This window comes from Lathyrus oleraceus, chromosome 2 (genome assembly GCF_024323335.1).
Source record: "Lathyrus oleraceus cultivar Zhongwan6 chromosome 2, CAAS_Psat_ZW6_1.0, whole genome shotgun sequence".
Lineage (NCBI taxonomy): Eukaryota > Viridiplantae > Streptophyta > Magnoliopsida > Fabales > Fabaceae > Lathyrus > Lathyrus oleraceus.
Window position 1 is genome coordinate 123,171,656 of NC_066580.1, and position 27,921 is coordinate 123,199,576.

Below are 27,921 nucleotides of genomic sequence, written 5' to 3' on the forward strand. Positions count from 1 at the left end.
TTGCGCTTTTCATGCAAGTCTTTGTGTGCTTATATGGAGATTGCATGCATTATTCAAGTAGTAATTCTATTTAAAGCCAGAATATTCTGTCTCCCTAAAAGGAATGATTAGTTGCTATTTCTTAGGTAATATACAATAAATAGAATTAGGGTTTCATGCTGCCCAGGCCCATTCAAAAAACTTTTATTTAAAGACTATGTAAACCCTGCTTTAGAGAGAGAAAGATACGAACGTGAAGTGAGTGAGGATTAGGGTTTTAGTCTTGTGTGAGTTTGTGAATTGTGAGCCATTCATCCATCGTGTTGATGTGTGAATTGGAATGAGTTTTGAGTTGTAATTTGTCCACTCTAAGCTTTGAAGTACGAGTGTATTTGTTTACTTGATTGAAGCTTTTAAGCAAGATCAAGTGTGTGTTCTTGAAGTGGTCTTCTTTCTTTTTGGTATTTGTTCTAGTATCACTACTGTGATTGAGGGGGAGTGAGTATGGTCTCTTGTCTAAGAGTTCTTAGATAGAAATCACACAGGTAGAGATTAGGTGGAAAAACTGTAACTTGAAGTTGTTTGCTGAGAGTCTTTGAACTAATTCTGTTTAGTGGATTTCCTTCCTGGCTTGGTAGCCCCCAAACGTAGGTGTGTTTGCACCGAACTGGGTTAACAATTGCTTGTGTCATTTTTCTATTGTTTCCTGATTTTTAGTTTGTTCATATTTCACTTGTTGTTCAGATATTAGTGTCGTGACATTACCTTCGACATCTCATATCTGATACCAGAATTTCAATTAGTATCAGAGCAGGCATCCCGCTCTAGTTCTGGGTGAGATCTTAGGACGTTACTTTCTGGTACTATGGACAGAGACGGAGGATCTATAAACAGACCACCAATTCTGGATGGATCTAACTATGATTACTGGAAACCTCGGATGGTAGCCTTCTTGAAATATTTGGACAATAAGGCTTGGAAAGCTGTTCTAACAGGCTGGGAACATCCTTTCATTACTGAGGATGGAAAAGTTACAACCGATAAGAAGCCTGAGGAAGAATGGACTAAGGAGGAGGATGAACTAGCTCTTGGAAACTCTAAAGCATTGAATGCTATATTTAATGGGATTGATAAGAACATCTTCAAACTGGTAAACAATTGTGAGGTGGCTAAAGATGCTTGGGATATTCTCAAAACCACTCATGAAAGTACCTCTAGAGTGAAGATGTCTAGATTGCAGCTGCTTACTACCAAGTTTGAAAATTTAAGGATGAAAGAAGATGAGAGTATTCATGATTTTCATATGAATATATTTGAGATTGCCAATTCCTCAGGTGCCCTGGGTAAGAAGATGTCAGATGAAAATATTATGAGGAAAATTATCAGGTCACTTCCCAAAAGATTTGCCATGAAAGTGACAGCCATAGAAGAATCTCAAGATATCTGCAAGATGAGAGTGAATGAGCTAATTGGATCCCTCCAAACATTCGAGTTGGAAATGAGTGATGGATCTGAAAAGAAAGTCAAAAGCATAGCCTTTATGTCCAACACTGAAGATAAAAAGGAGGAAAGTAGTCAGGATACCGATGAAGGTATGTCAAATGACTTAGTGCTACTTGGAAGACAATTCAACAAAATCCTGAAGAGGATGGATGTGAAGTCAAAGTCTAATGTTAAGAACAACTCATTTGACATCAGTAGGTCCAATGATGCTGGAAGAAGAATAAGATCTGAAGAAAAATTCAAACAGAGCAAAGGAATTTAGTGCCATGAATGTGAAGGGTATGGTCACATTAGAGCTGAATGTGGGACCTATCTCAAGAAACAGAAGAAGAGTCTTGCTGCTACTTGGTCTGATGATGACTCTGAAAGTGAAACAGAAGGAGAATCTACCAATCTTGTGATTGCCTTGACTGGGAGATGTGATCCTGATGAAGATTCCAGTGATGATGAATTAGCCTTTGATGAATTAGCTACTTCTTACAGGAAGTTGTGTTTCAGAAGTGAAGAAGTGTGTCAACAAGTGGATAATCAGAAGAAATTAATAACCCAACTAGAGGCTGGGAAGACAGAACACTTAGAAACCATTTCTAATTTGAAGATTGAGGCCTTATTCCTGAATTCCAAACTAGATGAGATTACTAAGTCTGTCAGAATGCTAAATAGTGGATCTGACACCTTAGACAAAATCCTTCAGGCTGGAAAGATGACAGGAGACATGACTGGCCTTGGGTTCAATGAATCTTCTCCTGATTGTAGTCCTTCTGATAGCAAACCAAAGATGTCACATCAGGTGTCTCAACATCACAAGGGAATACAACATGAGCACTGAAAAGGAAAATACCAAAGATGGAGATGTCATTACTGTGGGAAATTTGGTCACATAAAACCATTCTGCTTTAGGTTGTATGGTTATCCCAGTCCTACTCATCAACCTAGACTCAAACAACACATCTCTTCTAACAGAAAACAGTGGGCTCTTAGGGTTGGTGCTACTAACTTGATAGCTCACACTTCCTTCAGAGTCTCAGCTAAAAAAGATTGGTACTTTGATAGTGGATGCTATATACACATGACTGGAAGCAGAAATCTGCTGGTTGACCTTCAATCTCATGTCACTAGCTATGTAACTTTTGGTGATGGAGCAAAGGGTGAAATCAAGGGGATTGGAAAGCTAAACTGCTCTTGAGTTCCTAACCTTGATAATGTGTTGCTTGTTAAAGGATTGACTGCAAACCTGATTAACATCAGCCAACTATGTGATCAAGGTCTCAACGCGAACTTCACAAAAGCTGAATGCTTGGTTACTAATGCAAAAAATGAAGTGATCATGACAGAAGTCAGATCTAAGGACAACTGCTACATGTGGATTCCTCAAGAAACTAGCCATTCATCAATATATGCTCTAGCTAAAGACGAAGAAGAAGTGAAACTATGGCATCAAAAAATGGGCCATCTGCATCTTAAAGGGATGAAAAGGATCATATCTGTTGAAGCTGTCAGAGGAATCCCAAAATTAAAGATTGAAGAAGGAAGAGTATGTGGTGAATGTCATATTGGAAATCAGACAAAGATGTCACATCAGAAGATCAAACATGACACCATATCTAAAGTGTTGGAACTTCTCCACATGGACTTGATGGGACCTATGCAGGTGGAAAGTCTTGGTGGAAAAAGGTATGCTTATGTTGTGGTGGATGACTTCTCCAGATATACCTGGGTGAATTTTATAAGGGAAAAATCTTATGTGTTTGATGTGTTCAAAGACCTTTGCCAAAGACTTCAAAGAGAAAGAGAGAGTCATGTTATCAGAGTCAGAAGTGATCATGGGAAAGAATCTGAAAACAGTAAATTTGCTGATTTCTGCTCATCTGAAGGGATTGCACATGAGTTCTCTTCTCCCATTACCCCTCAGCAAAATGGTGTGGTGGAAAGGAAAAATAGAACTCTCCAAGAATCTGCTAGAGCTATGATTCACGCTAAGAAGTTGCCTTACCACTTTTGGGCTGAAGCCATGAACACTGCTTGCTATGTTCATAACAGAGTAACCTTGAGAAAAGGGACCTCAACCACTTTATATGAAGTCTGGAAGGGAAGAAAACCTACTGTCAAATACTTCCATGTGTTTGGTAGTAAATGCTATATCTTGGCTGATCGTGAATAAAGAAGGAAAATGGACCCCAAGAGTGATGAAGGAATTTTTCTGGGCTACTCAACAAACAGCAGAGCCTTTAGAGTTTTTAATTCCAGAACTAAAGCTATGATGGAATCTATCAATGTTATTGTTGATGATCAAGAGACTGATGTCACAGACGATGTTGAAACATTTCTGAATGATGCACCAGCTGAACCTTCTGATAAAAGTAGTGAGAGTGAGTCCACCCAAGCTGAACCTGAAGCTGATCAAGTAAATAAGGGACCCTCTATCAGAATTCAGAAAGATCATCCTAAAGATCTCATTATAAGAGATCTAAATAAAGGAGTCACCACTAGATCAAGGGAAGTGATCTCACATGCCTGTTTTGTGTCAAAGATTGAGCCTAAGAATGTTAAAGAAGCTTTAACTGATGAATTCTGGATCAATGCCATGAAGGAAGAGTTAGGCCAATTCAAGAGAAATACAGTATGGGAATTGGTTCCAAGACCTGAAGGCATAAATGTTATTGAACAAAGTGGGTATACAAGAATAAATTTGATGAAAAATGTGTGGTTACTAAGAATAAAGCAAGATTAGTAGCTCAAGGATACACTCAAGTTGAAGGAGTTGACTTTGATGAAACATTTGCACTTGTAGCTCGCATGGAGTCCGTTAGATTATTGCTATGAGTGACATGTATTATGAAGTTTAAACTGTTCGAAATGGATGTGAAAAGTGCCTTCTTAAATGGCTACTTGAATGAGGAAGTATATGTTGAACAACCAAAGGGATTCACATATCCAAATCTTCCAAAGCATGTGTATAAGTTGAGGAAAGCTCTTTATGGGTTGAAACAAGCTCCTAGAGCTTGGTATGAGAGACACACAGTGTTTCTCATTGACAATGGATACAGAAAGGGAGGCATTGATAATACTTTATTTGTCAAAGATGAAGGAGGAAAACTCATGAGTGCTCAGATCTATATGGATGATATTGTGTTTGGTGGGATGTCAAGTAAGATGGTTCAACATTTTGTTGAACAAATGCAGTCTGAATTTGAGATGAGTCTTCTTGGAGAACTAACCTATTTTATTGGCCTGCAAGTCAAGAAGATGGAAGATTCTATCTTTCTATCTCAAAGTAAATATGCCAAGAATATTGTTAAGAAGTTTGGCATGGAGAATGCAAGTCACAAGAGGACACCTGCTCCTACTCATCTGAAGTTGTCTAAAGATGAAAATGGTGTCGGTATGGATCAAAGTCTCTATAGAAGCATGATAGGAAGTCTGCTATATCTTATAACAAGCAGACCTGACATTGCTTTTGCTGTAGGTGTATATGCAAGATATCAAGCTAAACCAAAGGTGAGCCATATAAACCAAGTGAAAAGGATCCTGAAATATGTCAATGGAACTTATGACTATGGGATGCTATACACTAATGGATCTGAATCTGTGTTGTCTGGCTATTATGATGCTGATTGGGCTGGAAGTGTTGATGATAGGAAAAGCACATCAAGAGGATGTTTTTTCTTGGGGAACAATTTAATATCATGGTTTAGTAAGAAGCAAAATTGTGTTTCTCTGTCTACTACTGAAGCTGAATACATAGCACCTGGAAGTAGTTGTTCTCAACTGACGTGGATGAAACAAATGCTGACTTAATACAATGTCACGCAAGATGTCATGACATTATATTGTGACAACCTGAATGCTATAAACATCTCAAAGAATCCTATTCAGCACAGTAGGACCAAACATATTGATATCCGTCACCATTTTATTAGAGAACTCGTGGAGGATAAGACTGTAGTCTTAGAGCATGTTGCTACTGAGATGTAGTTAGCTGATATTTTTACAAAGGCTTTGGATGCAAATAAATTTGAATTCCATAGAGGGAAATTAGGGATTTGCATTTATGAAAATTTGTAGCAATTAATATGGAGTGGAAAAAGTAATCAAATTATTGTCTATTTTCCTAAAATAAAGTGCCCTCAATATGGTAAATCATCACCTTGTTTTGGAAATACCATCTATTCCATCTTCACACGCTACCCCCATAACATTGTTACCTACTCCAACTCTTCCATATTCATTTTCCTTCTCCACAAACCTCTGCTAGGGCAACATTACTTTTTCCAGAAAAAACTCCAAAATGTCACAACATCAAGATACATCTGCTTCAAAAAATACTAAGTCTACTCCAAAAGTTAGTGCTCCTCCCATGGGCGTCCCTGATGATGAGATTCTGGATGTTGCTCCTCTCTCTGTTATTCCTGGCGCGAACATTGATTTGAACCAACCCATCTCCATTGATGCCTCCGCTTCTGCATGTTCCAATCAAGGTAATCTCTCTAGTATTCCTTCTAGTTCAACTCCTGTCACTAAGAATAAGGAAGGAACACACTATACTGATCGTGTTATAAGAGACCTAGTTACTAGAATTCTTAATGAAGGCCACCCTGTGAAGGGAGTTTCTACTCCCCTTGCTCAAATGTATCCCTCTCCTGAGGTTGAACAACCTAGTGGTAAGGGTGATGATTCCTCCAGTTCTGAAAAGGACTTGGTTGCTAAAGGGTTGCGCTCTCTAGGGAAAACCGTGTCTGAAAAAGGGAAATCTAGGGCCTCTAACACTGCTAATGCTCCCCACTCTGAGAAGCATGATGATGTAAATGTTGTGATTGATCTGGAGGATGGTAGCTCTGATGATCAAGAGGAAAGCTTGACTCATCACATAAAACCAAGTGTGGCTAAACGCCTGAAGACTCACAAAGGAAAATCTGTGGCTGAACTTATGTCAGCTAGAAAAGCTAAGAAGACTGTCGGTATTGGTCCCTCCAAATCATGGAGCAAGGTTGAAATAAAGAAGAAGAAGGTCAGAGATGATTCTGAGCCTGAAGAGGATGTTGAGGAAGATGTCCCTGACATCTCTCCTGCAAAGAAAACTATTGTTAGGAAGTCTCCTATTAAAGTACCTGCTGTTCATTTGGATAACATCTCCTTCCATCTTGAGGATGAAGCTGCTAAGTGGAAATTTGTGATTCAGAGAAGGGTAGCTGTGGAAAGGGAATTGGGAAAAGATGCTGCTGATGCCAAGGAGGTCATAGACCTGATAAAAGCTGATGGGCTTTTAAAGACTGTTGTTGGGTTCTCTCAATGCTACGAAGGTTTGGTAAAGGAATTTATTATTAACATCCCTGAGAATATTTCTAATAAGAACGGCAAGGAGTTCTGCAAGGTGTATGTGAGGGGTAAGTGCATAACATTCTCTCCTACTGTTATTAATAACTTTCTAGGCAGAAACAATGAGGGTGCAGGAGAATTAGAAGTTATAGACAATCAGGTATGTAGGGAGATTACAGCTAGGTAGGTGAAAGTTTGGCCTGTTAAAAAGCATCTTCAAGCTGGGAAGTTGACTGTCAAGTATGTTATCCTGCATAAAATAGGAGCTGCTAACTGGGTCCCTACCAACCATATCTCCACCATTGCTAATACTCTTAGGAGGTTTGTTTTTGTTGTTGGGACAAAAGTGAAATTTGACTATGGTAGATTTATGTTTGATCAAATCATCAAGCATGCAACTACCAATGCAGTTAAGTTGCCTATTGCTTTTCCCTCTATGATCTGTGGAATTATCTTGAATCAACATCATGGTATCCTGTGCTCTAATGACTTACCTAGTAGGAGAACACCAACTCTGTCTATGCACTACAAACTCTTTGAAGGCAGTAATGTCGAGGATATTGTCATGACATCTGCCATGAAGAGGTCAGTCTCAAAAGTTGGAGCAATTACTGAGCTTAAGGAGACATGTAAAGAGCTAGGTGAAGGGATTATGGTAGCCACAGCTAGAAAACAATCTTTAGAAGCCTTGATTGCAAGCTTGGAGCAGGTTAAGGGTGAAAATGTTGAACATGCTAATGTCAGCCATGAAGAAGAAGTTGAAGCCCACACCTCTAGTGAGAGGTCGGCTAACAATGATGATGCAAATGGCAATTCTGCTTCAAGTGCTGATGAAGAGGTTGCAAACTCAAGCTCTACTGATTAGCTCTGTTGGCTTTGGTCCCTCTTGTTTTGATGGTTTTATTGGTTTTTGTTGTTTTGGTGGATTTCTTTGTTTTTTTTGGCTTGTTTCTCAGCGTTCTTACAACTATGTATGTACTTGATGATGTAACTCTTTAACTTATGGTATTTCGATTAATGACTAGATAGACATTTATTTTGTCTCTTTGGTCTCTTTTGGCTAAAAATGGGGAGAAGTAGTTGTAGATGTAGCTGTCATTATTGTTGTTGCTCTGTTTGTCTGATACAGGGGGAAAATTCTGGTGTTTGTTTGTTTGGCACAGGGGGAGAATTCCCTGTGGTCTGTGTATGTGAAGTAGTATGGTTGTTGCTTTTTATGGACTGGCTTAAGGGGGAGCTCTTGTGTTCTGGGATGTTGCATGGACTTGAGGGAGAGTACAAGCGCTTGCGTGTTTACTAGTTGTTATTTTTGCTAGTAACGTGTGTATGTTTACTTCTGCTGCTGAAGTGATGCTTTGATTGATTTCTTGTGAACGTGTGATCTGTTGTTTGTTTTAGCCAAAATTTTCCAAAGGGGGAGTTTGTTGGTTCTATGTATTGGCATCAATTTTGGTAAAACTTAGTGTTATCACAAGAAGTCACGCTTGTAGTCTTGACATGTGATATCAACTTTCTGCAGGTTGTTTAATATGGCTGTGCAGGATTTATTCAAGATATCAGACCCGACGTTACGACATGTGCATACAGAACATTCTGTCTGAATGTTATGTGTTTTGTTGTTGCGCTTTTCATGCAAGTCTTCATGTGCTTATGTGGAGATTGCATGCATTATTCAAGGAGTAATTCTATTTAAAGCCAGAATATTTTGTCTCCCTAAAAGGAATGATTAGTTGCTATTTCTTAGGGAATATACAATAAATAGAATTAGGGTTTAATGCTGCCCAGGCCCATTTAGAAAGCTTCTATTTAAAGACTATGTAAACTCTACTTTAGAGAGAGAAAAATACGAACGTGAAGTGAGTGAGGATTAGGGTTTTAGTCTTGTGTGAGTTTATGAATTGTGAGCCATTCATCCATCGTGTTAATTTGTGAATTGGAATGAGTTTTGAGTTGTAATTTGTCCACTCTAAGCTTTGAAGTACAAGTGTATTTGTTTACTTGATTGAAGCTTTTAAGCAAGATCAAGTGTGTGTTCTTGAAGTGTGTCTTCTTTCTTTTTGGTATTTGTTTTAGTATCACTGTTGTGATTAAGGGGGAGTGAGTAGGGTCTCTTGTCTAAGAGTTCTTAGATAGAAATCACACGGGTAGAGATTAGGTGAAAAGACTGTAACTTGAAGTTGTTTTCCGAGAGTCTTTGAACTAATTATGTTTAGTGGATTTCCTTCCTGGCTTGGTAGCCCCCAAACGTAGGTGTGTTTGCACCGAACTGGGTTAACAATTGCTTGTGTCGTTTTCCAATTGTTTCCTGATTTTTAGTCTGTTCATATTTCACTTATTGTTCAGATATTATTGTCGTGACATTACCTTCGATATCTCATATCTGATACCATAATTTCAACGACAATAGTCGATGTTGAGGAACTCGGCCGGCAAGGCAGGTATGTTGGCGTGCCTATCCCCCAGATTCAGGCCTAATGCTATGGAGGTGATGATTCCTCTAAAATAGAACGCCGCGTTGCCTCTCATGCAGGCAGCCTGGATGTTGGCCAACAAGAACGAGGTGGCATTGAACGCCACCGGAGTGAACACACAGTGAAGGAAGAAGAGCTTCTTAGAGTTTACCTTATGATTATTGACTCTTCCAAAAATCGTGTGTCCTAAGACTCGGTAGAAATATCTTATAGCCGAGTTGTGGATGTCAGTTGCGTTAAGTGCATCCCTTCTTATGACATTCACGTTGGTGAGGTTGTGCCACACTCCAAATGCTATTTCTGACCATCCGCCAGGGATACACCAGTGAACTCCATCTCCATGTCGGAAACCAAGTATTCGTGCTATTTGAGTTTGGTTCAAGGAATACTCGGTACCGAACATTCTAAATGTGGCGGCTCTGGTGAGGAACCGAGTTGCACCAGGAGGTGTTATATAGGAGAACGAACTCAGGAATTCCAGGGTCAACGCCTCATAAGTTGGTTGTGGGTTGGTGCAGAGCCGCGTCAAACTAGAGTTGTTCAACATCCGTTCCACACCATCTGAAAGCCCCAACTCCGTCAGACAGTCATTATCAACATACCTCGTAGCTTGGACTGAACATTGATAAAACCTGAGGTAGTTGTCTCTTTGTCGTTCGCCGACTTCTCCCTCACTGAGTGTGATATTTGAAAGGTCGTGAGAAGGTCTCTCTTGACGGGCCATTGAGGGTGCGAATTGCAAATATAGGTTTTGGCGGAAGAGATGGATTTTGTGAGTTATAGGGAACTCACTCGTTTCTTGCTTAGAATAGGATGTGATGGAAGGGTTAATGGAGAAATAAGTGGTGTGAGTGGGATGGTTAAGGAAAATAGAAGGATTAGATGAGGAAGAAGAAGAGAAGTGCGTCTGTTTTTATAGGGAAACATAACATGCGTTTTGGATCCGTGACGAGCGTCACATGGCTGTTACGGTCGTCACGCGTAACTGTCATGTGTAACGGTCACATGCAACAGTCATGTGACGCTCTTTGTGACGGTCGTCATGCTTCTGTGACGGGCGTAACACTTCATGTGACGCTCGTCACATGCAACGGTCACAATTTTGCAAAAACGCCAAAAAATATAAATTTTTTACTGCATGCTTAATTTCTAACTGTTTGCATGTTATGAGTGTAAGGAGAGTAACAATATAGAAACACAGTAACGACAGTAGCAACACAGTAATAAGATAACTGCAGCAGCAGTATAAAATAAAATAGCAGCAGTATGGAATTAACAGAAGTAAAAAATAATAAAATTAAACTGACGGAGGTAAATTAAATTGATCATAAAAGAAAAAGAAATAACAATGTTATTTAGATTAAATGTAAAGACCAAAGTTAAATGTGACATTAAGCATTAAAAGAAATGATAGCAATAAAGTGCTCCCTCCCCACACTAAAACATAGCAGTGTCCTCATTGCTTTAATGTGAGTAGGAGAATTCAGCGATCGATGTAATCAGCCACTGTGTTGTCCCAACGCAGCTACAACCTAGTTCAAGTGATCAAACTGTTCGACGGCGACATCCATTAAGCCTAAGACATCAAGGCGTATGCTTTTTAGTTCATCTTTCACATTAGTAATGTCAGTATGGAAACCATCCAAACGGGTAAGGATTATGGTCAGATTTTGGGCATAGGATGGGATTTCTGGTTCATCCAGATTATAGTAGTTTGGAGGGGTTTCAGGGTCATATTCATCAACATAGATAGGGTCATCTAAATACTCATAAATAGGTGGTGTCTCAGGAGGTGATGGTGGAACAATGTGGTGTTCATCTAAATCATATAGCCAATTATTCTGGTTACGAACACTTGTTATCTCATGGTTTGGTAAGGTAAATAGTTGGACAACTTCATTATTAATTAGGTAGTCAAAAGTGTCCGGCCTAAGGTTTCCTATAATTCTTCGGTCGAAGCAAAAGTCAATATCCATGGGTCGGATGTGTCCAAAAGGTGTATCCTCGTTAAGTGGGCGTCTAAGTCCAATGGCATCAGCTATCATGGTTACTAGGCTTCCTATTATGATCGGGGCGTGATTGTTCTTTGCAAGGTGAAAAATATTTCCATCATAAATGTCACAACATTGACATGTCGACCTTGGTCGACACAGAGTAAGATGAAAAGTTCATCCCTTGATACTAAGGTGTTGTTCTGTTCTTTTCCAAATAGGCGTGGGCTAGTATTTTGTGGAAGTAGCGGATAATAGAGTTGTTTATCATTTGGGAGTGCATCTGGTGTGGGTCAGGGTGGTGATCTCCAATTAAACTACCCCAAAAGTAATCTAAGTCGATGTCATCGATTAATTCCTCCTGGCGGGTAGTGAATACAAATGGGCCACTAGGGAATCCTAGAAGGTCAACAAGGTCTCTACAGTTATAAGTGAAATCCATACTGAACAACCTAAAGGAAATAAACCCTTTGTTGAGTCCGTAACCATGCTCGGGGTTGTAAACTAGGGAGCTAAGGAATTCTAGGGTAAGCTCACTGTAAGTGACAAACCTTCTCTTAATAGCAGCATTCTCCCAACCTAGCTGGTTAAACATAAATAAGATGTTATCGCGGATACCTAACCTATCCATGGTAGGTCCATCATAATATATGGATAAAGCCATATCCTTCTGAGCTAAATAATCATAATGCCTTCTCTGAACTCTGCCTCTGAAAACTGTATCTACTTGTTGCATGATGAAAGTTAGTTACTAACTAGTTATAAATTCGCTTGTTAATTAGTATCCAATATTTCTAAGTTAGTAACGAGAAACAACAAGTACATTAATCCATAGAATCAAGGAAAAGGGAGCAAGATAAAAGTAATAGTCAAAGAAGGGAAACACTTAAAAATAAAATAACAAGATCAATAACAAATTAAAAAGGGGCGGGTTGTCTCCCACTAAGCACTTTGTTTAATGTCGTAAGTTCGACAGTAACGTTGCGATACATTAGTTTTGGGATTGAGCGGGAAGCTCTATAAGTCTTAGACTATTTGAATAGTCTCTATTGTCAATATTATGATAATGTTTTAATAGCTGCCCATTTACCATGAACGGTTCACTATTTCTACCTTTGATTTCTATCGCACCACTTTTAAAAACTTTTGTAATTTTGAAAGGGCATGACTACCTAGATTTAAGTTTTCCCAGAAAAAGCTTAAGTCTTGAATTAAATAGTAGCACTATGTCGTTGACGTTAAACTCTTTCCTAGATATACGTTTATCGTGCCATTTTTTGGTTCGTTCTTTGTATATCTTGGCATTCTCATAGGCGTCTAGTCTAAGTTCTTCCAATTCGTGAATGTCTAAAATTCGCTTCTCGCCTGCGGAAGTATGATTTAGATTTAGGGTCTTAATTGCCCAATAAGATTTGTGTTCTAACTCCACAGGGAGATGACATGATTTACCATAGACTAATTTGAAGGGTGTAGTCCCTATTGGGGTCTTGTAGGCTGTCCTATATGCCCACAGAGCTTTATTTAGTTAAGATGACCAGTCTTTTCTAGATATTTCGACAGTCTTTTCTAGAATTTGTTTGATCTCTCTATTCGAAACTTCTACTTGCCCACTGGTTTGTGGGTGATAAGGTGTTTCTACACGGTGTCGGACTCCATACTTCAGAAGAAGTTTGCCAAAGATATTTGATATGAAATGGGAGCCACCGTCACTAACGACTAGTTTTGGCACACCGAATCTAGGAAAGATTATGTTCTTGAACAGCTTAATCACTACTCGTGTGTCATTTTTCGGAGAAGCTACAGCCTCGATCCATTTTGAAACGTAATCGACAGCTACGAGTATGTACTTATTACCAAAAGAAGACGGGAATGGTCCCATGAAGTCAATCCCCCATACATCAAAGACTTCCACTTCTAAGATGCCTGTTTGTGGCATTTCGGCGCGTCTTGAAACGTTACCAGTGTGTTGGCACCGGTCGTAATTTATAACCGCATTATGGACATATTTCCATAGAGTAGGCCAAAAGAGGCCAGATTGTAAGATCTTAGCACAAGTGTTTGAAGTGCTTGCGTGCCCACCATAGGGAGCAGAATGGCAATGAGAGATTATATCATCTATTTCATCCTCAGGAACACATCGATGGAAAATACCGTCGGTACCTCTCTTAAAAAGCAGAGGTTCATCCCAATAGTATTATTTTAGATCATGAAAGAATTTCTTCTTTTGTTGGTATGATAGGTCCGGTGGAAGTACTCCAACAGCTAGGTAGTTGACAAAATCAGCATACCATGGCAGAGTAATATTCGCATGAATTTTTCCACGGATTCTTCTATTTTGGTATCATTTAAGGTTAGTTCAGACATATCGCTTTCCATTTGGGCTATAAGTCGTTCGTAAGGGAAATCATCATTGATTGGAATTTGTTCAGGCTTGTTCCCTTCGATTCGTGATAAGTGGTCTGCTACTACGTTCTCAGTACCCTTCTTATCTTTTATTTCTAAGTCAAATTCTTGTAAGAATAGGATCCATCTTAAGAGTCTTGGTTTGGAATCCTTCTTACTTAGCAAATATCTAATAGCAGCGTGATCAGTATAGATGATGATTTTCGCTCCTACTAAGTAAGAACGAAATTTGTCTAAAGCGAACACAACGGCTAGAAGTTCCTTTTCAGTGGTGGCATAGTTCATTTGGACAGGATCTAATGTTCTACTTGCGTAGTAGATCGCATGAAGTTTTTTACCCTTTCTTTGTCCTAGCACTGCGCCTACAGCATAGTCACTCGCATCACATATGATTTCGAATGGTAATCTCCAGTCAGGTGGTTGCATGATAGGTTCGGTGATTAAAGATGTTTTTAATTATTCAAACGCTGTTAAACATTTCTCATCAAAGATAAACTCAGCGTCTTTCATTAATAAATCAGTCAATGGTTTGGTAATTTTCGAGAAATCCTTGATAAAGCTTCGGTAGAAACCGACATGTCCTAAAAAGCTTTGTATTTCTTGTACGGTTTTCGGAGGTTGAAGATTCTCTATAATTTCGATCTTATCTTTGTCTACTTCAATTCCTTTATCAGATACTACGTGTCCTAACATGATTCCTTGTTGGACCATGAAATGGCATTTCTCCCAGTTCAAGACGAGATTCACCTTTACGCATCTTTTAAGTACCATTTCAAGGTTTGATAGACATCCTTCAAAGCTATGCCCACAAATAGAAAAATCTTCCATAAAGACTTCCATAATGTCGTCTATAAAGTCAGCGAAGATTGACATCATGCATCTTTGGAATGTTGCGGGAGCATTGCATAATCCAAATGGCATTCGTCGATAAGCAAATGTACCATAAGCGCATGTGAAGGTTGTTTTCTCTTGGTCGTCAGGATGGATGGGGATTTGAAAGAATCCTGAATAACCGTCTAGATAGAAGAAGTTGGAATGCTTAGCCAATTGTTCAAGCATTTGATCAATGAAAGGCAGAGGAAAATGATCCTTTCGAGTGGCTTTGTTTAGTTTCCTATAATCGATGCACATTCTACTTCCGGTCACAACTCTTTATGCTATAGATTCGCCCTTCTCATTCTTAACAACTGTAACACCCCTTTTCTTGGGTACTACATGAACGGGGCTAACCCATTGACTATCGGAGATCGGGTATATGATTCTTGCATCTAATAAATTCTTTACTTCATCCTTGACTACAGTACTTAAGATTGGGTTGATCCTTCTCTGGTGTTCTCTAGAGGTTTTACAATCTTCCTCTAGAATAATGCGATGCATACAAATAGAAGGACTTATTCCTTTTAGGTCGGCGATGTTGTAGCCTAACGCAGTTGGATATTTTCTTAAGACATCTAGTAACTTTTCAGTATCAATTTGTCCTAAGTCTGCATTGACTATTACTGGTTGTAGCCGTAAATTCATGATCATCAAGCTATGGATAAGCTAGACATCAATAAAACCAGAGTCGCCGCTGTGCTTTTATTGTTTCCAAGGGAAAAGGGAAAAAGTACGAACAAAACCCAAAAGTAAGAAGTTTTCAAATCAAAATTAATAAAATGTCAGAGATTACAGGTAAGGGGGTTGGTTACATAGAGGGAAGGTGTTAGCACCCAAAGTGTCCTAGGTACTTCTAGGGAGCCCTTTTTTTATGCATATGTATTTTGTACAAAATGATGTTTACAAACAAATAGAACGGGGGGATGAAAAAAGAATTCATTAATTATATTTTTGTGTTTGACAAGACCTTCAGACTTGTGCCTACGTACCAACATAAAAATGAGGGATCAAAACCTCGTAGTTCGTGATACAAATTTCAAAGTGGATGCATTGCTTTTAACAAAAAAAAAAGTTTGAAAGACACCGAGGCCTAAAAATAGTTTGAATGAGTTAGTTCTTTTTGGCTTTTGGAAAGTTTAAGTCAAGTACAATTAAGTTTATTTACAAGTTTGATTTAAGAAAGAGAAGTTGGAAAATGCAATGGCATAAGGCCAAAGTTTCTACCTTTTTGCAAAGTGGTCAAAGTTTAGAACAAAACAAGTTCAAACAAAGAAGAGTTTTTTAAAAGGGAGGGAGAGATTTTGAAATTAAAGAAATGAGGAGGAGATGAAGAGACTAATCCTATGCACAAGCTTAAAATTTAAGAGTTGAAAAGATCTGACCAATGGGTAGCAATCCAATAGACAAGAATGTCAATAGAAACCCAGATTCCCTTGGACATTTAGAATCAAGCAACACACAAATGCACAATTATATAAATCTTGAAGAGTAAGGCGTCAAATAAAGATAGCCACATCCAAGCTTAGCCACTCCATGATCTTCTTCAAATTAGCCCATGTAACAGATGAATTCCATAAGTCATAGGTTTAAAATAAAAACTTCACAATAATCATGTTGCAGATGAACTCAAAGGGATCTTGAATGATGTATCAGATGAAGTTTCAAATTGCTAGCACTTGGTTTCACAAAAGTTGGCATTACCCAAGTCCTTTAGCATAGGAATGTTGCCTAAATTCTAAGTCCATTTGTACAATGATCAAGCCAACAATCCATACAAAATTTTTTTTAGGGTTCACTCATCGTTGGAGTCCAAAGGTCGGTCATCTTCTCTGATGACCCTGGCCGAACTGGTTCACCCATCACCATCAAGAAAATGAAAAAGGAGGACACGATCTGAAAGAAAAAATGGCGTAGAGCACGAATCTGACCTCAGTTTTAACTAACTCCAAATATATAGAAAGATATGAGGAGTTGAATTTTGAGGTGTGTCAACTGAGTTGCTTTGATTTGGCCTCTAAGCAACTCAATCTTTTTTCCTACATTGGTAGGACTTCAGACAACCAAAGATCCAAGAGAATTAAGTAGAATTGAGAGAGAATCAAAGAGATGAAGTTTTCTGAAAATTACCTTCAATGCTATGCAGTTCTTGAAGTTGCTTGCTCCAAACATGATTTGATCACACTTGAGAAGCTAGCAGGAAGTGATTAGAGAGGTTGCAAGGCTTTGGATCCTGGAGTTCTTGAATCTCCAACAGTTGAGATTCAAACTCAAATTTTAAATTGAAATTTCTCAAGTTTTACTTTAGAATGAGTAGGTTTCAATGGGGGGAAAAGCTAGCGCACAAAAGTCCTCTTCAAATGAGTTCAGAAGCATTCTATTTATAGCCAAAGGGAATGATATTTGCACACTTCAAATTTTGTCCAATTTTAGCAATGTCAATGGCACGAGTGCATGAGCATGTACATGCCCATGATACAATGCAAAAATGTCCAAAATGATTCCAATTGAAGTCTGAATGGAAGCTTGATTGGCAAGGCAAAGTGAACTGAAGTTTTGAAGTTTGATTCTTTCCAATGATGCAGCCCTGTTAAAGCCATGCGTAGACCTAGCAATTCTTGTCCAAAATGCATGAACTTGGGTTCTTTAGAAAGCTTGGATCAAGGAGAACAAGTTTGATGTTCAACATTTTTTCATTTGGAGCTTGGAACATGGACAATTTTGAGGTGGAAGTTTGGAAATTTCAACATGTTGAAATTTTTTCTAAGTGTTAAGCCATATATCTCTATATTCCACCTTACTGAAGTTTTTATGTGAGCTTCAAATGAGAAAAGTGTCTTCATCAAAGTTGTAGCTATTTAAAAGACCTTAAAAATGGTCACAAATTTCATGTCATTTGGATTTAGAATGACAGAGTCATGCATTTTTGAAGTTTGGAAAAATCACTTGTTCAATGGTATAGGTCAAAAATGACCTATAATGTAACCTCATATCACATGCTCATAAAAGTTGAATTTTCTCTCACTCCAAACATAAAAGTTGAAGTATACATCTTGAATTTTATTGGGAAACTTTTAAATCTTTCATATCATAAATATTGAGCAAGTTATGGCCTTGGGAAGTTGTCTTTCAAAATAGGGTTTAGACAAAATGACCTATAATGTTTCAACATAGAAAATGATTTTCTAAGCAAAACTAGATTTAGGTCTCAACATGAAAGTTGTTTGTAATAGCAGTTAGAGTAACGTTTATCTTGGAATAATTTTCATATGGTGAAAATTGTAGGAGATAGAATCTAGGGAGACCCAGTTTTGATCAGATGAATTCATCTGGCCAACCATCATCACCCAACTTGCTAACCTTAAATTCTTTTGACTTTCTTGGCTCATGGTAGATCATATATGCATAAGATGATGAATTTTGAAGTGTCCCTTGAGAAATTTGATCAATTGGTTAGATAGTTTGTTGAAGAAGTCACTCAAGATACCTAGTCAAACTAGGGTTTCCAAGGAAAATTACCTCCAAACTCTTGAAGAAAACTTGATCAATATAACATGTAGTAACCAATGGAACTCATATATGATGCTCATAACCATTATTGGATCAATTCATGGTTGTGCTCTTTTTCATGAGGGTCTCAAACCCTAGATATGAACTTGATAGATCAATGGAGATCATGCCCTACCTACAAAAGAGTTAGGCAAATGCAAATACATATATTTGGTATTTTGGTTAGTAAAATGATGATATAGAAGTATGATACAATCACATAGTGCTTGGTGATCTCTCCCAAAACAAACCCAATGAAAGAGGGGTAAGGAGGATGTCAAGGTATGATCCCAATGCTAATGCTTATGATGAAATTGCATGAGGGATCTTAGGGTCAAAATTGGGGTCTTACGGCTGCCCCTATTTAAGGACATTATATTTGATAAGGCGAAGGTTAAAATCTTCGGTTCGACTCAGCAGAATATGCTTAAATAACCACATAAAAACAAACTTTGGTCCCTAAGAGACCTCATGATGCATATGATATGAATGCAAAAGTTATTGCTCTATGGGGGAATATTGCCACAAAGGAAAAGAAATCAGAGAGACCGAAAGTTTGCAGGAGTATAGTGTATTCCGTAAGGAAAACTCACTATGGAGACAGAGACTCTGGGGGATAAAGGAGTTATGCGTAGGCCAGGCTACGACTTAAAACTGCTAGGGGACTAGAGGAATTCCATATAAAATGGAAAGACTCAGTCGGGGAACAACAACATCTGCAGGGGATACGAGTAAGTCAGGATAAAACTGAAATACTTGAATCATGCAGGGAAAGTGGTTTCACTAAGGAAACGCGCACACAACTCAACTAGGGAAGACATAAACTTCAACACAGGAGGAGCAGATATCTATTATCTACTACGTGTTACTGGGGTGAGGAGATAATAAAGATCTGATAGAGAGGGAACCCGTCATCGGTTAGGATGAACATATCAAGGATGACTCGCTGAGAATTGCCAGGAGGGAATATTCATTACCGGTTACTGGGTAAGAATAGCCTTGCTGGGGAAAATCGCAGAAAAATAGGATTTACAACTACCGGTTACTGGGTAGAATACCAAAGATGAGAATATCTGTCATCGGTTATGATGAACATATCAAGGATAGACTCAACAGGGAAGAAAATCCATCACCAGTTAAGATGAACATATTAAGGATATACTTGCTTGGGATTTTCAAGGAGGATACCCATCATCGGTTAAGATGAACATATCAAGGATAAACCAACTGAACAAAATGGTAGGAATTACATCTATTGAATGCTGGATAGAAGACCATCAAAGAGAAAATTCGTCACCGGTTAGGATGAACATATCAAGGATAGGCTCTGTGAGGGGAGAAAATAGGAATTATATCTATCAGTTACTGGATAGAATACGATCGAAGAGAAAATCTGTCACCGGTTAAGATGAGCATATCAAGGATAGACTCTGCGAGAGAAAATAGGGTTTACAACTACCGGCTACTGGGTAGAATACCACAAAGAGAAGGAAACCTGTCATCGGTTAGGATAAACATATCAAGGATTAACTCTCTGGGGAACACAATAGGGATTACAACTACCTTTTTACTGGGTAGAATACCAAAAATGAGAGTATCCGTCATCGGTTAAGATGAACATATCAAGGATAAACTCACGAATGCAAAAGAAAGATATCTGTCACCGGCTAGGATGAACATATCAAGGATATACTTCCTGGGGAATCAGAAACAAATGAATCCACTAGGGACTCCACTGCTAGGATACTTTTGCCGGTATGGGGCAAGAAGTAACAAACTTCCAACTAAGAAGAATATTATTAGTTACTGGGTAATAAGCTCTTAGGAGACTCAAAGCATCTATCTAGGTAAGATCTAGAAAGAAACAGTCAATCAAGACTCAACCCAATGAGGACATAACTCAAGGGGAGTGATTCCACCCAGATAATCAACTGGGGAGGAAACTGAAGTAATAACCATCCACGAGGAATCAAACTCAGTGGGGAAGAGGAGAAAGGTTAAAGTCTTTCTGCCTAAGGGGCTGACACTCTACAATGGAGGGAGGAAAGACACCGAACTCGTATGGGGATAAAGTACCGCCATACAGAGAAATGAGAATCTTAAACCAATAAGTTAATCAGATATGATGATGAAAATATGCAATTATGAAATTATATGAATGTATATGTATATGTATATGTATATATATGATGATTATGCTGACAAAACGATCACAAAGGATACAATGGTGTCGCAAAGAATTTGAATCATCGGTACAATCCTCGGTTAATCCACAAAAAGAGGGAGACAACTGCTAGAGAACAGAGAAATCAACAACCTAAAGGCTCAAATCTAGCCGAGGAAAGAGATATGCTGAGGAGAGGAAAAGTTATCGAGTCTGCAGGAAATTTTAGGTCAATACCATATTAAATGGGAGACAATCGTAAAGAAGATAAACACAAAACAGCTGCTCATGAACCAGGAGGAAACTTTGACTAGGAGCGGGTCGGATGGTGGTTGGTGAGGAAACCAACACGATCTACTGGGGAAAACATCTTGCTCTGCTGAAGAAACGTGAACTCTGTTGGGGAACACTGCCGGGGAAATAACACGTCGCAAGGTACTGAACCAACCAACTCAGCTGGGCAAAGAATCAGAATCCTGCTAGGGAACAAACACTTGGTAGGGGAACCGGATCAACACAAGCAACTAGGGGTACCCAAAGGGTTAACTGCTTGGGGAACCTCTAATGTTTCGCACTTAAGGACTTACTGCTCTTTGAAGTGCTGTTGGTACTTCCTTTTAATTGCTTTTGAAAAAAATTCTTGTCTTTATGTCTTAAGAAAAAAGATTTTGATTAAAAAATTTAATTTTCCCAAATGATCATAACAAAGTTTAGACTATTGGCTGAAGTAAATAAGAGTAAACACAATTGGACAAAAGCTCAACTTTATTTAATGGGATGGTAGTCTGTAAATGACAAGACTCCATAGATTTTTTTACAAAGTTGAAAATGGTAATTTACATGGAAAAGGGTTTCATTGAATACAAATGGTCCTTAATCCTTCTACCAACTCTTGATATCCACTGCGCTCTTGACCGCTACTGGGGACGATGAATCGATGTCAACCCTTGTGCCCAACAAAGTCTTTCCAAAATTGGGCAATCAGCAGACTGCAGTTACTTGTCATAATCCCTAATTTTTGCATAAGTTGCCCCAAGGTGGGGTACTCAACTTATCGAGAAATTCTTGGTGTTTTTATGTCTCTAATTTTTGCCTGGATCGCCCTTTGGGGTTTTCAATCCACCGAGACGCTCTTTCTTGCCTAATCCGCCCTTTCGGGTTTTCAACTTAGCGAGTTATTCTTTTCTTTTTTAGGCGAAGTATTTCTTGACTGCATCTGCATTCATAGGACGAGTGAACTCTTCACCATCCATAGTTGTAAGAATCAAAGCACCGCCTGAAAAGGCTCTCTTAACAACATATGGGCCTTCATAATTAAGAGTCCATTTTCCCCTAGAATCTGGTTTGAATGACAAGATCTTCTTGAGCAAAAGGTCACCTTCTTTGAACACACGCGGTATGACCTTCTTATCAAAAGCTTTCTTCATTCTCTACTGATATACCTGACCATGGCACATGGCAGTCAATCTCTTCTCCTCAATTAAATTCACCTGATCAAACCTGGTTTGACACCATTCAGCCGCAGTCGACTTGACTTCCATGAGCATGCGCAATGAAGGAATCTCAACCTCTATGGGGAGCACTGCTTCCATGCCATAAACAAGAGATAAAGGGGTTGCCCCTGTTGAAGTGCGGATAGATGTACGATACCCATGCAAAGCAAAAGGGAGGATCTCATGCCAACCCTTATACGTTACAATCATCTTCTGAATAATCTTCTTGATGTTCTTATTTGTAGCTTCAACATCCCCATTCATCTTGGGTCTGTAGGGAGAAGAATTATGGTGTGCAATCTTGAAGTCTTTGTAAAGAGCTTCCACCATATTATTATTCAAGTTCGATCCGTTGTCAGTAATGATTTTGCTTGGCACACCATAACGACATATGATCTGATTCTTGATAAATCTTACAACAACTTGCTTGGTTACATTTGTATACGATGCCTCTTCAACCCATTTTGTGAAGTAGTCAATTGCCACCAAAATGAAACGATTTCCGTTTGAAGCTTTGGGCTCAACCATCCCAATCATATCAATTCCCCACATGGAGAAGGGCCATGGGGAAGAGATAACATTCAATAGTGTCGGAGGAACATGAATCCTATCAGCATAAATTTGACACTTGTGGCATTTCTTCACAAACTTGCAACAGTCAGATTCCATTGTCAGCCAATAGTAGCTTGCTCACAACATCTTCTTTGCCATTGCATGTCCATTGGAATGAGTACCAAAGGAACCTTCATGCACTTCAATTATCAATAAGTCTGCTTCGTGTCTATCCATGCATCTGAGCAAAACCATGTCGAAGTTTCTCTTGTATAGTACATCACCATTCAAGTAGAAATTATCGGCTAATCTTCTCAAAGTCTTCTTATCTTTCAAAGATGCCCCAGAAGGGTAAACCTAACTTTGAAGGAAACACTTGATTTCGTAATACCACAACTTCTCGTCTTTGACTTCTTCAACAACAAACACATGAGTTGGCCTATCAAGATGCATTATAGACAAATTGGGAACTTCGTTCCAATATTTTACTATAATCATTGATGCCAACGTTGCAAGAACATCTGCCATCCGGTTCTCATCTCGAGGGATATGATGAAACTCAACTTTTGTAAAGAAAGTTGAAATCCTCCTCGCATAATTAATATATGGTACCAAACCGGGTTGATTTGTCTCCCGTTCACCTTTGATCTGATTCACAACCAAAGCTGAATCTCCGAAGACATCCAAATACTTGATTCTGAGATTCATGGCCTCTTCAAGCCTCATAATGCAAGCTTCATATTCTGCCATATTGTTTGTACACTTGAAAGTCAATCTAGCTGTAAATGGTAAATGCGTGCCTTGAGGAGTAATGATCATTACCCCAATACCATTTCCATATTGATTAACAGCTCCATCAAATACCATGCCCCAACGGGGACCAGGTTCTGGCCCTTCTTCAAGCAATGGTTCATCACAATATTTCATTTTCAAGTACAAAATCTCTTCATCAGGAAAATCATACTGCACTGACTAGTAATCTTCAATTGGTTGGTGAGCCAAATGGTCAGCCAAGATACTACCTTTGATTGCTTTCTGAGATCGGTATTCAATATCATACTCTAATAACAACATCTGCCAATGGGCAATCCTTCCAGTTAAAGCATACTTTTCAAATATATACTTGATTGGATCCATTTTGGATATCAACCAAGTGGTATGATTCAACATATACTGACGCAGACGCTTAGCAGCCCAAGCCAATGCACAACAAGTCTTCTCAAGCATAGAATACCGAGTCTCACAGTCGGTGAACTTCTTACTGAGGTAGTAAATTGCAAATTCTTTCTTTCCAGTCTCATCTTGCTGACCAAGAATACAACCCATACTATCTTCAAGCACAGTCAAATACATGATCAACAGTCTTCCTTCAACAGGTGGAGACAAAATCATACTATCAAAAGCTTTCTGGCAGTCTTCGGTCCAATCACAAGACTGATCTTTCCGAAGAAGCTTAAATATAGGAGCACATGTGGCAGTCATGTGGTAAATGAATCTGGAAATATAATTCAAGCGGCCGAGAAAACCTCTAACTTTCTTCTTAGTTTTGGGCGCAGGCATCTCTTGTATTGCCTTGACCTTGGCAAGATCAACTTCAATACCCTTCTCGCTGACAATAAAGCCCAACAACTTACCAGAACAAACACCAAAAGTACAATTATTGGGATTCAAGCGGAGTGTATACTTCCTCAAACGCTGGAATAGCTTCAATAAATGCTCAACATGTTCCTCTTCATCAATTGATTTAACAATCATGTCATCGACATATACTTCAATCTCTTTATGCATCATATCATGAAAAAGAGTGGTCATAGCTCTCTGGTACGTTGCATCGGCATTCTTTAGACCGAAGGGCATCACTCTATAACAGAATGTTCCCCAGGGTGAAATGAATGTGGTCTTCTCCATATCTTCGGGTTCCATCTTGATTTGATTATATCCGGAAAATCCATCCATAAACGAAAAAACTTTGAATTTAGCAGTATTGTCTACCAATATATCAATATGTGGCAGATGGAAATCATCTTTCGGACTGGCTTCATTCAAATCTCTATAATCAATGCACATGTGGACTTTTCCATCTTTCTTTGGCACAGGCACAATATTGGTCACCCATTGCAGATACTCAGCGGTCACAAGGAAACCGGCATCGATCTACTTTTGCACTTCTTCTTTGATCTGTCTCTAACATGCATTAACACCAATATCTTTATTTCCCGACCTCAAATAGTTGTGACTTCTACATAAGTCTAATTACGATTGCTTAACATAGAGCTAAATTTGTCCCGCAAGGCATAACATTCTAGTAAGTGAGATTTTAAGTCTCCCGTTCTTCATGGTATTGTATGAAGACTTGACCTTTTTTCTATTCATGAGAGCTAGTGGCATACTTGTTGATTTATCCAAGTTGGAGCCCTTCTCATGGATGATGTCTCGGCTCATGTCTTCATACTTGTGAATGGATGGTTGAGTGTTCTCCAAAGAATGACTTAAACAAATAGAACTCTTCAATAATATTTGACTAACCTTTTATTTACATTGCTTTACTTTCAAGTCATTTACTTAATTCCATTTAAAATTCACTACCTTTATCATTCATTGCCATTTACATTTCATGCAACTTGTTTATGTTTCAGTCATTTTCTTTTTTGCTCACTTGAGTCATATCTTATGATTGTATATATTGTGTACTTGTGATTTTGTTCTATTTATGGTCTTAGGACCTTTAAAATACTTAATGACAACAAAAACTCTAAAAACATGTTGGTGGACTATTGGATTTGATCTGAACTTCTGGACTTAGGATAGGCAATCTTCCCTATGTTTTAAGGACTTGGCCAATGCCACTATCTGAGACTGAGCTATCCTTGGCTACACCTTTCATCTGATACAAACCTTGAGTGCTTTTGGTTTATCTGATAGTTTGTCTATGTGCTTGATTGTTATACTGGTTATTTTGGTTTATGTCTGATAATTGTTTCTGAGAGTTTGCTGAAGAATATTTCATATTAATACACTTTGGAGACACTAAAGACTGCTAGCTATTGGAATGCTTGCTTGGATGATGACCCTCTTTATTTGATGCCTCTGATCTTCATATTGATTGCTTGGATATTGCTTATGCTTATTGTCTAATCAAAAGTCCAAAGGAAATTGGTTTCTATATGACATTCTTCTCTTGTGGATTGCTTCCCATTGGTCAGATCTTTTCAACTCTTAACTCTTAAGTTTTGTCTAGGGTAGTCTCTCCATCTCCTCCCACTTCTTTAATTTCAAATATCTCCCTCTTTTCAAAACCTTCTTTGCTTGTGTTTTCAAACATAGACATGTTTTAATGATTAGAAACTTTGGCCTTATGCCAATGAATTTTCAAACCTTTTCTTAAATCAAACTTGTAAATAAACTTAACCATATTGACTTTAATTTCCAAAGACAAAAATAACTAACAACCCCATTCAAGTCTTTGGCATTTTTGTGCCTTTTCCTGTTAAGCTTTTGCTTAAAATCAATTCACCAACTTTCTTCGAAATTTTTACGCTGAACTACGGGGTTTTGATCCCTCATTTTTATGTTGGTACGTAGGCATAAGACCGAAGTTCTTATAAAACACAAAATATAATTAATGAATTCTTTTCTCATCCCCTAATTTTTTTTATCAAACATCTTTTTGATCAAAACACTTGCACACAAAAAAGGGCTCCCTAGGAGTACCTAGGACACTTTGGGTGCTAACACCTTCCCTCTGTGTAACCAACCTCCTTACTTGTAAGCTCTGGAATTTTCTTTGTTTTAATTTGAAAACTTCTTATCTTTGGGTTTTGTTCGTATATTTTCCATTTTCCTTTGGAAACAATAAAAAATAGCGATGGCAACTCTGGTTTTATTGATGTCAAGTTTATCCATAGCTTGATGGTCATGAATTTACCGCTACATAAATAAAGTGGTGACTTTGATGGGGAGTAGTCCTCAGTCGTTTTAGCCTACTTTTTTGTATGCAATATTTTGTTGATATTTGATGTTTGTTTATATATATTGTTTGTGTGATACTCTGTCTGTTGTGCTTGGTGATCTCTGTATGGTGAGATAAGTTTTAACCCGAACTTGAGTGAAATTTAAGATAGAAGGGTGGTATAGTCATGTTGGCTTTGAAGGAGTAGTCCTGAAAGAGTTTACATGAGATCCCCCACTCAGTAGAGACCTCTTTGAAGTTACTGATGTCACACAAGTAAGTCGTGGATATGCATTAATTTCTCTAATTTTGGGGTCTAAGAAGATGAGGATCGTAGACCATTTAGCCTAGCCTGGACTATTTAGGACGTAGTGTAGAGACTGTTCAGGTGTAGACTTGATAATAATTGCTATGCGATACTACACTCAGACGAGTTTCTCTTGAGAATACCTTGGGTTGAAGAGTCAGTCATCTAAACCTATAGTACCCGATAGATGGGATCACGACTCTGGGAACTTTTTAGAACATGCTCTACAATTTTTATCCATAGTACACTCCTTCGGGATGGTTCTTAACCTGACTCCATGCTCGTGACTCACAACAAACCCTTTGATTCTCGGTTGATCTGATCGGTCTCGTCAAAATCAATGGAACTTGGGTGTTGATAAGGTGAAAAACCATAATCCACCAAAATGGATGATTGATCTTGATTATGACTTGATCCATCCCGTGACATCTGTTTATGTTTTCCTTGTGTGTGATTGTTGCATTCATGCATTCATGTGCATCATTACATTCATCACAACAATAAATTTTCAAGGAAACTAAGGTATTATTTGCAAATAATTTTCAGACCATGGATTATGGACGAAGGAACACTAAAAAATACAATTTCAGAAGTCCTGATTTGAAGGAGTTAAGGAAGATGTCATCCTTTTTATTAGATTCCTTGGACTTCAAGCAACGTCATGGGAAGCTTTTATTTGTATTATCTACGGATATGGTTGAAGGACTCTTAAGTGTCTTGGTGCAGTTTTATGACCCCCTCAACCGATGATTCTCTTTTCTTAATTATTATCTTGAGCCCACATTAGAAGAGTATGCCCATATCTTATGTATGCTTGTGTCTAATAAGGTACCTTTCAGTGGATTGGAGGAGATCTCAAGTCATAGCTGATGCTCTTCATTTGAAGAAATTTGAGGTTGATCCTAATTTGGTAAAGAAAGGAGGGATTCTAGGGTTGACTTCTGAGTTTCTCATTAGGAGGGCTACTGCTCTTGCTCAGGCCGGTAGCATGGACGCTTTTGAAGCAATCTTTGTCTTGCTCATATATGGCTTAACTTTGTTCCCTAACATTGACGGTTTTGTTGATGTTAATGCCATTAGAATATTCTTGATTTGGAATCTTGTTCCGACTCTATTGGGTGACATGTATTTCTATTTGCATTTGAGGAATTCAAAGGGTGGTGGAACCATTATATGATGCATTCCTCTTCTATACAAGTGGTTTATTTTGCACTTGCCTCATACACCAGCTTTCTTGGAGAATCGAAAATGTCTACGGTTGTCTCAAAGACTCATGCCTCTCACTAACGATGATATTGTTTGGTATAATTATGCTTTTGATGGCATGGAGATTATTGATAGTTGTGGTGAGTTGTCTAACGTACCTCTCAT

At 38.5% G+C, this 27,921-nt stretch overlaps 1 protein-coding gene across 1 annotated transcript; it reads left to right on the top strand.

The window, feature by feature from the left end:
- Positions 1–5,770: 5,770 nt before the first annotated feature.
- On the top strand, positions 5,771–7,663 carry LOC127122198 (uncharacterized). Its single transcript, XM_051052576.1, has 2 exons — positions 5,771–6,958; positions 7,010–7,663. Exons 1-2 carry the CDS (start codon positions 5,771–5,773, stop codon positions 7,661–7,663), a joined length of 1,842 nt encoding a protein of 613 aa, XP_050908533.1.
- Positions 7,664–27,921: the final 20,258 nt, after the last annotated feature.